The sequence below is a fragment of the Sardina pilchardus genome, chromosome 23, assembly GCF_963854185.1.
Source record: "Sardina pilchardus chromosome 23, fSarPil1.1, whole genome shotgun sequence".
NCBI lineage: Eukaryota > Metazoa > Chordata > Actinopteri > Clupeiformes > Clupeidae > Sardina > Sardina pilchardus.
The window spans coordinates 26,447,152-26,459,418 of record NC_085016.1 but is presented as its reverse complement, the minus strand read 5'-3'; the positions used below and the strand labels follow the sequence as shown (position 1 = coordinate 26,459,418).

The 12,267-nt window shown below is 40.3% G+C and overlaps 1 protein-coding gene and 1 non-coding gene across 2 annotated transcripts; both read right to left on the bottom strand.

Annotated features, from left to right (window-relative positions):
- Positions 1-243: 243 nt before the first annotated feature.
- Positions 244-3,807, bottom strand: LOC134071017 (protein transport protein Sec16A-like). The gene is made up of 12 exons (XM_062527581.1): positions 3,543-3,807; positions 3,334-3,416; positions 3,111-3,249; positions 2,798-2,929; positions 2,529-2,623; positions 2,328-2,409; positions 1,895-2,009; positions 1,675-1,780; positions 1,366-1,462; positions 1,069-1,206; positions 437-934; positions 244-343 (listed from the first exon to the last, which is right to left on the bottom strand). Exons 1-12 carry the CDS (start codon positions 3,762-3,764, stop codon positions 281-283), a joined length of 1,770 nt encoding a protein of 589 aa, XP_062383565.1. The 5' UTR covers positions 3,765-3,807; the 3' UTR covers positions 244-280.
- A 7,359-nt stretch (positions 3,808-11,166) lies between these two features.
- trnak-uuu (transfer RNA lysine (anticodon UUU)) lies at positions 11,167-11,239 on the bottom strand. The gene has a single exon. It is a non-coding gene; the product is annotated as a tRNA-Lys (tRNA).
- Positions 11,240-12,267: the final 1,028 nt, after the last annotated feature.

Genomic DNA, 12,267 nt, shown 5'->3' with positions numbered 1-12,267 from the left:
CACTTTTCATAATGAAGGCAAATGACCGAAAGAGTATACTTAAAAATACATGAGTGTATTGGAGATTGAACAAACAATTTAGGCCTCATATTATGTTTATAACTATTTTAGAAAGGTGTAACAACTGACTCTGAATTATGGTAATTCCTATTTGCACCAAGACATAAAACAGCACACTCTGATCTTTTTCTGTTTTAATAATGAGTCTGAGATGAGTATCTCAGTCCCTGTCTTTCTTTGGCCCTGCTCTCTCTCTCTCTCTCAGCCTGTGTGACGGGTGCTAATAGGTCTTTTTCCTACGGAAGCAGAAGCACCTGAAACAGCTGAGCCATCCAAAGCATCCCTGAGGTCAAACAAATGTCACAGATTAATAGTCAGACAAGACGGCAGATGTTTTCAAACATGTTAGGTCAGTGTTTCTGTGAGAAATGCATACCTTGTTCCTCTTTTTCTGAGGTTTGGTCTCTTGGTCGCGAGAGATGGTGTCAGGGTCAGACTGGAGACCAGCAGCGGTGGTGGCAGGGCCAGACTGGAGACCAGCTGTGGTGGTGGCAGTGCCAGACTGGTCAGGAGATGAGGTGGTGGCAGTGTCAGAGTCAGTCTGGGGACCAGCAGCGGTGGTGGCAGTGCCAGACTGGTCATCAGAGGACTGGTCATCAGATGAGGTGGTGGCAGTGCCAGACTGGTCATCAGAGGACTGGTCAGGAGATGAGGTGGTGGTGGCAGTGCCAGACTGATGGCCAGGAGAGGTGGAGGCCGTGTCAGGCTGCTCTGTGGCCACTTTAGCCTTTACAGCCCTGACCTTCATAGGTGCCCTGATGATAACACACCCGTGCTGTTTCTCCAGAAGGATCTTCTCTGCCATCTCCCTGAGGACATCCATCCACTTGGGTGCAACAAAGTCCCGCTGGCTGCTGTGGAATTCTGAGCAAAGCTGCAACACATTCACACACAAACCCATGTCAACCACAGTGACAATTTGAAACACCAGAAAACAACACCAAAGGCAGGCAAAGACATGGCCTGCTCAGAAAAGCGCAACGATGAGAAAAGACAGCACACCCTTACCTTCACAAAGTCCTCCAGAAATCCATGGTTGACCTCCTCAGAGTACAACAGTGTTGTTCCCGCTGACTCACAGAAATGCAGCGCTTGCTGGATGTAGCCAGCTCGCAACAGCATTCTGGAGTACACTGTTCTGTAATTCTGAGAACAATGAGAGAAGGTAAACCTGGACCATTTGGGCTACTTCCTTCTATCTGTATTATTGTTTGCAAGTTTGCATTTTGCCTGGTAAATAGTCCATAGTGTAAGCATGACATGAATACAAAAGAGACATTTATTTCATAAGAAAGGAGAACAAACCTGATACTTTGAGATGAACGGCTGGTCTGTTCTTAGGTCCAGCACGTACTTATAGACCTCCCCCCTCTCGACTTCTGCCCTGGTCAGGAGTGGTCCACTATGGTGATTACATGGCCATACAAGAAATACTTATATCAAAAACAATTCTGTTTTAGTTACTTTGGATAAAGTTTGTTGAGGTTTGTCTTACCTCTTGATCCACAAGGTACAATGGCGTTTGGTTATGGTTACTGTAAGTCAACTGTGTGTCACATGTATTTGTTTCAAGTGCTGATTTTACAGATTGTGTGTTTCTTGTATTTGTCTTACCTGCTGTTTTCCCTAATGCTGGATTCGGAGACCTCCAGAAACATGCCGCAATGCAAATGCATTATTATATCACAGAGAAATGCCGAGTTGGGCCTTCCATGTGATTCTGAAGTTGGCATGGAAAAGATAAACAATATTAATTGAACCTTTTTCGGATTAATGTTTTTCTGAGGGTGAGCATGATATAATTTATAATTATCTTTGATTCGTGTCATCTTACTCAAGGATGCTGTCATTGCTGCCATGATCTCCTTCTTCTGGTCGTTTTGGTTCAGATGGCAAAGAACCATGGCCAGGTGAGGGCGCCAGTCACCCCAGCTGTTATTGCCCCACTCCTGTAAAAAGGGGTATTTCATTGAAATGTCCAATTCTCAATGTATCATATCTCTTATGTCAAAATGAAGCACAAATGTATGAGTACAGAGAATATTGTCTGCACCATACAGCAACGCAGCCAGATTCAGCACAATTTTGCTTTGTTTTTTTCAAATAAAGTTTAAGTTGAGCAAACTTTAGCAGACACTTTGATGACTAGCAGCTGTGGGTTAACAAATCACACCTAGGTCAACCGACTGACAGGTGGAGACTATCCATTCACAATATTCGCCCGCAACGTACGCACTTACACACATATGCACACAAGCAACACTTACACAAGAAGCTGCTGGAACTGTCCCCGCCAAGATTTGGAAATAGGTCTTCATGGGGTCACTCGGTTTGAGGTGTTTAATAAGCCTAATGGAATGAATGGATGTAACAAAGACATCATGTAAAGGCAGGTTTGTCTAACTGGCAACAGGAATGATTTGTATCATTCATGGTCAGGGCTCTCTTAAAAGCACCAGCATTTTTACCTCATAATAATGGCATCGCATTCGCCTTTGGCAAAGCCCCTCAGTATGACCCAATGGTCCCAGAGAGCATCCCTCTTGGCTAATTGCTCAGCTTCCTATATCAGAGGGCAAATAGTCAATATTCAATAACATTGCATGCAATTACACCCAATCCAATATACACAAACAAGGGAACTGATTTTGCTTGTGTGTTAGTTTGTTCACATGAAGATCTCTTTCATGTCTACACTACCATCAATCACAGCTGTGGGTCTGAGAGCAAGTCTTACTTCTTTTTTGCCAAAGATGATGAGGTTGACAAGGGCCTGGTGTCCTTCGCCAGAGGAGAGAGGATTCTCATCTTTCTCAAAGGCCATTGGATTTGACATGAGCAATTTGACAATGTCCTGCCCTGTCACACTCTAGAAACACATTATGAAAAAGAGGTTAATGCACAATCTTTAATACATTTCTAAAAGAGACATGTAGACACGTGTCATGTACAATAATCTCTCTCTCTCTCTGTTGTCTCTCTCTCTCTGTCTCGCACACACACGCGCACACACTCGATTGCAGCCATTTCTGGTGCGGAGCAACACTTACTCTGGTCTCTCGGTACACAAGTGCCAGGAGTCCCCAGACATGGCCAGCTGCCTCCTTGTCCATCAGCCACGCGGTTCTCAGGCACCTTTGCCATTTTTTCATGGCAAAGTGATAAATACTGATGGCGTAAGTCACGCCCCTAGAACAGGACACACATTGAATCAAACTGAAGCTGCTCAATGGTAATGTATTGAATGTGCTTGTGCTCTGCTGTGTAACTTACATGTCAAAAGGCCCAAGGTAATCCTCCCAATTAGTCTTGTAGGAGAAATGCAGAGTAGGTGGAACCTGAATAGGCTGAAGAACCTAAGAAGAGTCCATCGTGTAAGTTTTTATTTCGGTGAAGATGCACAAGTGATGAAGCACAAATGCATGAATAAATACTGATGACATAAGGCCAAATGTACCAGAAAATACAGATAGGCTAATTACCTGATCTTTCTTCACAGCTCTTGGCAGCGTCTCAGGTGGAGTCTTGAAAACGCGGCTAGGGGCAACTCCAAGCCCCTGGTCACGGGGAAGGTCCACGTAATCGCAAGTCCTTAAATTCCGTAGCTGCCTGGGCACAACTTCTCCTCTTATTTTGGCCAATATCAGCGTGTCGTTTGGAAGTTCAGGGAGTCTCGCCAGATCCAAAGAATCGAAGCGGCCCATCCTGTTTCTTCCCAGTGTTCAGAATAGCCTACGAGTTAATTTCCTGACCAGTACAGAAACGTGGCTATTTCTTCATCAGTATTTTGTAAATGAACATTTTTATTTGGATCCTGGTTTATATACTCTGGTGGCATTATGACGTATATGTAATGCAACGTCACAATGCATGGCAAAACGAAAACAACCACCTGTTGATAAAAATAGAATGTTTCCGGGACGTATGATAGTTTTTCTTGTTGTAGGCTGGCTGGCGGAATATCGAAACACCCGTTTTTTTTTTTTTTTTATAAAGGAAATCAGACATGGGCTGCTGTAAAAGACTGTCATATATAGATGAAATCTATGATGTCTGAGGATCACAGCCTGGGTGGCCAACCTCATTAACAAGCTGCTGGAAACTTGTAGGATGTGTTCAAAGTCAGCAAATAAAGGTGCTTAGAACTCTTGGTAGGCTACTGTAGTTCCGATCAGGCAGCTAACAGTTAGCCACGACCAAAATGCCATCATCCCTAACTGCTTTCATATTTCTGCTATAGAATATTTTAGTTTTGAAATCAACAGCCCTACTGACAAAACGGGGATACAGCTTTCAAACAATATTGATTGTACAAGCAGTATGAAATAAAGTTTTGATCATTCATGTACATTGATATACTTTGAACTTCTCTGATTGCTATTTAGTATGGTTCTCCACTAGCACTAGCTATCTGTTGCAAAGAAAACAGTTTTGATTGATCAAATAGTTTTACGTGCCTAGCCTACATACCAAAAAGGTGACCTTGAAAAAAAGACCATGTTAAGTTCAAACAACACATCAGTCGGCTCTTTGTAGGCTATCCTTGCACTTTCTGCAGTGGTGCACGAGGACGTTAACGCTGTGTTGTTGGAAATCGCATGTAAAATAGGCTAGATTTTCATTACACAACTAGATGGCACTGCGATTACATGGAGAATCTGGCGAATTCAAGATCGAGAAATTTCATGGTAAGTGCTTTTCAGTTTTCATTATAAAACAATGATTTCAAGTCGCTATAATATGAACACTATAATAATGATGAATAGCTTTACATGAAAATCAGATCCTCGCCGAAAACAAGGACTTTCAAGGACTTCTTTTAAAACACAGTTTTAGCCTGTAACTCACCCCTTGGGGACATTGTTTCTTTCCGTCCTAATTAAATGGTCATGTTACGTGTCCCTGATGTGTTTTGCCTCACTTAGGCTATTGGTTAAGTGATTTAGAACTCAATATTTTTTTTGGAAAAAAAATGCATGCCTGAACAATGGGTGAGGAACATTTATTTATTTACGATTATTCATTCACAAAGAAAATTGGTCGGAAAAAAACGGTTGGATTTTCCCTCATTTTCCTCATTAGTTTGGACACGGGAGATAGGCTAGGTCAGGGGTCGGCAACCTGCGGCTCTGGAGCCGCATGCGGCTCAGCGCAACCCTGGTGGCTCCCTGAGCGTCTTCAAAAATGTATGAAAATGAATGGGGGGATTTTTGTTTGTTTGTTTTAATATGGTTTCTGTATCAGGACAAACATTCTTAACGTTTTCCAATGTTGTAAAAATGTGAATAATAAATATTAAAGTTCAACATTTCTGTCAACGAAGATTTGATAGCCTGCGACCAGGGTTGGGTCAGATTACTTTGAAATGTAATGGATTTCTGACTACAGAATACATGGCAAATATTGTAATCAGTAACGTAATCAGTTGGATTACCCAAAACATGTAACGTAATCTGATTCCTTTAGGATTACTTTTTACACAACTTGTAGGCTACACAACATACACAATCTTATTCTCCACTGTCTTTAATTCATAGATGTGGCGAAGTATTGAATGTTTTTTCCCCCGACTGGAACGGGTCTATTCCCAGATAGCAAGAGACTGGCGGACCACTGTCAGCCCACGGGGGGTAGACCTGGCAGTCCGCTGGCGTTTTGATCATCGGTTCTCTGGTGGTCCACTAGCGAGTTGCCTCAATATTTTTTCACTATTGGTTTTCATTTATTCAGTTAGGCTATAGGCTACTCCATCCATAATTTTCATAACACTTAATGTCTTTTCTTAATATTCATGATAAGTTAATTTCAAGAGATGGTGGTCCAACGGTGAACCACAAGTGGCATGCAACTAGCGGTGCACTATTTGCCAATCTGATTTTGCTATCTGGGTTGGCTGACGTTGACGGTTCCTCCAAGAAGCTACACAGGCAATTGGATGATAATGACATCTAGTGCAAACGAATGAGCTGTTTTTGTCAAATTAAAACACTGGCTAGGCTATCATCAAAAAAGTTGAATTGTTTGCATGATGAAATGTAATCAGGTAATCCCCAACAATGTAACTGTATTCTGATTACACATTTTTGTATTGTATTCTGGGCTGATTACAGTTACTTGTTTGTTGTACTCTGATTACGTAATCTAGATTACATGTATTCGATTACTACCCAACCCTGCCTGCGACACACGTTTCAGGGCGGCGCCGTGCCATGCAGGTGGCTGTGGTTGTAAACAAACCGGCGGGTGTCAGCATGGCCATGGCATGGATCCCAAAGGGAAAAAGAGAAAGATAGCCGATGAGATCAGAGAATTTAAGGCAGAAATGACCGAATCATTTGCTTTCATTGCCATTGCGGAAGGATTGCCTGCATGTTTGCTTGCTTTGTAATGAGAAGTTGGCGAACAACAAAAAGAGAGACATTTAGAAAGACATTTTCAGGGAAGGCATGCTACATTTGCAGCCGACTACCCAGTTGGGACTGAGAGAAAAAGTGTGATTGCAGTAGCCTACTTCTGGAGAAATTTTGTTGCAACCTGAGAGATATTAAAACGTGGAAAGCAACGGTTCACGGACGGTGATTACACGAAGTTGAACTTAAAGCACCAGCGGAGTAGTCACGTGGTGTGTCATTCTCTCCGAGATGCGCTGTAGGGAAAAACATTTAATCATGAAAGCTCATTATGTAGCCTCGTTGTAGCCTACTTAGTCATTTTGATAGTAGGCTAATATAGATAATATACACTTACAGCCTGTGTTACCTTCATATAAGGCTTACATAAGGCTTTTCATTTTTTGCGGCTCCAGACAGATTTGTTTTTTGTTTTTTTGGTCCAAAATGGCTCTTTGAACATATTGGGTTGCCGACCCCTGGGCTAGGTTCTCCAGGTCAGGGGATTTGGTCAAGACTCAAGAGGTTCCTCTGCACTGGGTTCCTCTGCACAGAGTTGGCCTATATACTCAGACCTGATGCAGGGGGAGGTAACATGGCTACTGTTTGTTCATCCCTGCTTGTAGGAGTCTCTGTTCTGGGAACAACCTGGTGGTTCTAGGGCCAAGCTTGAACTTACTAAAGACCTCTCTTCATGTCTTCTCCATGTGCACAGCCAGTGATGCTCACTGTATTGTCAAATATGTGAATTGTGCACCCTGCCGTGTGTATCATATTTGATACATGCATTTCTGAGACCCATTGCATCATATGAGATATAAACTTAGCATAAAACCCAGTTGTATACAATCTGTTGCTTGTCTTTTGCCCCCTGTTGGATATCTTTTGCATTATAACAATTCTGACAAGTGGTTTGTTACAATTGAAAATGGCGGAATCTCATTAGCACCCTGATGGTTATGCAAAGGTCAAGGATATTGGTAATCTGATGATTTTATGGTGAGATTTACCTTTACATACTACAATATGTTAAAATGAAATATTACTTTGTTCAAAAAACTCAAAATTACTTAAAATGTTAAAATGTAGTTTGGTGTAAAATCGAGCAAAAAATGTTTGTATCACATTTGATACAGCAGGTAAGTGGTCATGTTTTTTGGGGGGGATTTTTTTGGATGTTATATGAGTATTATGTCTTCCATAGTCAACAATACAGTGTTTTTAATTAATCAATTGCACAATTTACAGATTAAAATGTGATATTTACAACAAATAATTCATAAACCTTATTCAAAATTCCTAAAAATCCATGTTATGGCTAATTTACAGAGGGATAAAAGAAAGTTATTTACTGAAAATGTTCTGAAATTCCTTGATGGCAATTTGAGTGACATACAGGGCCATGTAGAGACAGATGGTGAAGTGTAAAATAGAAATTGGACTCCAAATAGCTTACAGAGCATGATGAGGAAAGTTATATTAGAAGTAATGCTTCTGCCTGGTTATCTCATTGCAAAATGAAAGAAATTGATGAAAAAAAGGCTGTTTGAAGAAAGAAAGATTTGGATGTTATGGATGACCAAAAATCTTACAGATGTCCAAGTTCTTGTTATTGACCAACGTGTGTGTAATGCCCAATGTATCAAATATGATACAAACAAAAAAAACGTATTTGCAAACATTTTTTTTTTTACATTTTGATTAAGGGCCTAATAAAGACTCTCCTGACCATTATTTATTGGCTCAGGCATTATAGGGTTAAACTGCAATAAATTAATGTTTTTTTGGTGGGCATTTTGTTTTTACAGTATTGTTTATACCTAAACAGTGATGTTTACAACTTGTTATACGGCAGAAATGGATTCAGCATCTAAAAATCTTACAGAAACAATACTTGAAGTACTTTTCCTCAAAAATGCCTACCGCATCTTTATCCAGGGCTATTTATCTACTTTGGGACTAGACTGCTGATAGTCCAGCACTGCCCAGTGTGCGGAGATAGAGGTCAGGCCTCCTAAGTGCCTGCCGCTCAGGAATTGGAGCTCGGCCTCTGGATGGGAGAGAAACACGTCGAAGGAATGCCCAAGTGGCTGTCCAGCATTGATAGAGCGCCCCCTGTTGGTGATGATCATGATAGACTGGATGTAGAAAACGAATTTGCCGGAGATTCGAACAATCTTCTCGTCATCAAACAGCTCAATCTCAAGGGCGGTGCCAAGTGTGCCGCCATAAACTTCAGATATGCGCCCATAACGAACCTGGAGGCTGAGTGAAACAGCCAGGAAGGAGTAGCACACAGAAGGTCACAATTTAGACAAGTCTCAAAACATATTTATATTCTTAATAAATATGCATCCAGGGATCTACAGACAAATGTGCAAGACAGGTGCAAGGAAAGTGCAGGTGCTGAGCGTGTTGATGATACAGAAACATTTTTCTGGTTGTTTGATAGTTTCCCATAGTGAAAAGGCCCAAAGCAGGCAGATGGTAATTGCATTCGTTTTGTTATGCATCGTTGCTCACATATCACAGACAGAAATATTACACTTATGTCAAGATATGACAACAATGATTGGAATTAGGTAAATAAATATCAATAATTCACCATGATGTTAGACACTACATGTTTTTAAAAAATATATTACAAATATATACTATCATTTAAATAATATGTTTTCAGAAAAAAAAGTAATGACAGATTTTTCAAAAGAGTAGATTGGATCTTCCAGATGATCTTTTTAACTATTTATTCAAAATATTGGTACCTTGTTCACATGACTATGTCAAATGTTTTGTGAAGGCTACTGTTGTTGTCTGTCATGTGCGGTAGGCTATATGTTTTTATGTTTGCTGCAACATGCTCATCTGGTACAAATAATGAATTGAGACTTGAAACTTGGTCCTTCAGTGGTTATGATCACTCACACACAGATTCATGAGTAATTTGCCTCACCCATATGTGCGCTAGTGATCTCCCACAATCTGACTGCAGTGATGTGGCCCTCCCCTCTAGTGATGAACGATGTCCCAACTCCTGAGCCCACAGCCGGGGAAACTAGGTTGAAGCTGGAAGAGTGACAAGCAACTTGATCTCCAAAAACTTTAAGTAAATGCTTCAACATGATCTCTATTCAAATCCCACTGCACTTCCAGGGTATTTTGAATTCAGTAAGTGAAATATGCCCTCTAAAAATCAGAATGAGGTAGATCAGTGCATCAGTAAGTGTGGTCATTTTCTCTGGCTCAGTGGCGGACACAAAACAATTATCATCCCCGAGGGGAGCTTCAGGACTGTCTCATTTACACTCAACTAATGTCACTTGCATCTTATATTCACATGTTAGCTGGTTGCAAAAATCACATACGATAGTCACACAATAGTTATACAATTACAGCTAACAACTGGGTATGTGTGGTTAATGGTATGTTTAGTAGTATGTGCAGTTTAGTTTAGTGTGTGTGTGTGTGTGTGTGTGTGTGCGCGCGTGCACGCGCGTGCGCATGTCCATGTCAGCAGCTTACGATAAGCCCAGGCAGCAGCCAGGTCAACATCAGCATTTCAATCCTCAAAACACAATGACTTGAGAAATTAGAAAATCTTATAAAGTAGCTAATATGAGGAAATCACCTTGTTGCACAGTCCAGACTGTAGCTAAACACAAAAAGAAGTGATTAAGGTACATGCCATTTTACATTATACACATGCATACATTTTTTATTGTATCAATTATATTCATGATACATTTCCAAAAATACACAATAATTATTTTGATGATTTTCATTATTGCTTGGAAATAATGAGTAAAGAAAGTTGAAGCTCATACAATGGTAAGAGGCTAAGAACGCGCAAGAACTGGTCTGCCGCTGCGCTCAGTATAGCGGCATTTTTGCGCTTTGCCACTCTTGCGCGTACCGGTCAAAGTTGAAATATGTTGAACTTGTCTGCGGAGCGCTGTAAGTCAATGGTCTTTTGCGCGGAACCCAGCGGTAACCACAACAACAATCGTTAGAACATTACCTCAACCAAGAGCATTCTAGCGGTGAGCGCAGCGCATGCCGCCTGTAATGTGATGGGGCCTTTGTAAACAATACATTTTTTATTGTACAATTTACAATAAAACAATTGATTTTAGCACCCCCTCGGGTGAAACACAGCATTATCCATGATGAGGCCTTTTAGAGTGTAAACAGTCAAGGGAAAAAAGACTGAAAACAATAGAATCGAACAAAAGAAATTGACAGATTTTAGTTATGTATTGTGTAGAGAAACTCTGAGGAAATTGGAGTTGGTGCTGAGGTCCTTATGGGCAAAGATATTAGATTTGGATCCTTTCTGTAAGCAAACTTTAGAGGTCTATTATACAATTTGTGAGGATTTTAAGCTCTACTTTGTCACAAAAACAATACAATTTTAAAGTCAGATTGTGTCAGCGCATGAGAAGCTGCAGTGTTCCAAATGATCATGATAAAAGTGAAAGGGTATCTGTTGATTTGGGTACTATAGCATGTTCCAACTGATTTTTTTTTTTTTTCAGGTAAGAACAGGTAGGCCTATTATCTACAGTACGTGTAGAGTAAATTCAGATTAACTTCATGCACACCATTGAGTTAAGTTTCACACTGTTCATTCTTGTGCTGGGAGAGCCAAGTGACTATCTTTCTTATGATCACGGGACACGTAGGCAGCGTTCTGAAAGACCAATCAGGAAAATTGCACCGCCCGAACAGGGACTTGAACCCTGGACCCTCAGATTAAAAGTCTGATGCTCTACCGACTGAGCTATCCGGGCTCTGAATGTCCAGGTTACATGATTAACAATATCGTTATCTTGATGCCAGTTGTATGTCTTGCTGTTCTTCTCTGTGGAGCCAACTAGGCTTCCGGAACTCAGTGTAAACAAGATGTTTTAACCTCAAATAATCAAAAGAAGCTAAATAAATACTTTAAGTATTGCTTCCAACTCAAGGCAGTGAACTTACTTCCTCCTGTAGTCTGAGGGGGAGGGGGGAGGAAGAGAGGAAAAATTAGGAAATCGCCGGTTCGATCCCAGATTGATGCATCAATTAAAGCAAACTCAAAGTGCTTAAAAACTGATACAAATAGAATACCCAACATAACATAACAAAAAAAAATAATAATACAGAGAAAGACAACTTATCAGACTGGGTAGAGAATACTTTGCCTCAAATACCAGGCCTTTTCTATACATTTTGCCAAAGCAAAAACATCATATTCAAACAGACAGCACAAAATCTCTCCTTCATATTGCCAAAATATATCAGGATTTTTTAACTGAATTGATTCAAACAATGAGTTCCTTAGGTTGCAGTATAAGGGACAATAAAAAACAAAGTGAAATTCATCCTCCACCACCTGGAGATCAGAATTCACACAAACGTAAATGTTCAGGTAAGAATAAGAACGCTTTGTTGCAATAAGAGTAGTAGGCCAGTCAATCTAGCGTTTGACCCATAACTAATTGCAATAGTAATCATTCCAAGTTTTTTGTGATCCATAGGCATATCTAATTAACATATCAAAAATCTACCCGTTTATATTTAGTGGAACATACTTTTTTTCAATGTCAAAGGTAGCAATTTCCAATGCATTTTGCCATTGGGATTTACTACTGGTGAAATGGGTAAAATTTTAAACTATAGATATCAAATTGAAACTTTCACAGTTGTTTACTCACATTAAGGCAAAGATTTTTTGTATTGCAAGTTTTCTGAAATGTGATGTTTAGATATGCAAATGAGACCAGTTTTACCTAAATATGCAATAATTTGCATATATTTCTAGAAAACTAAATCTGAA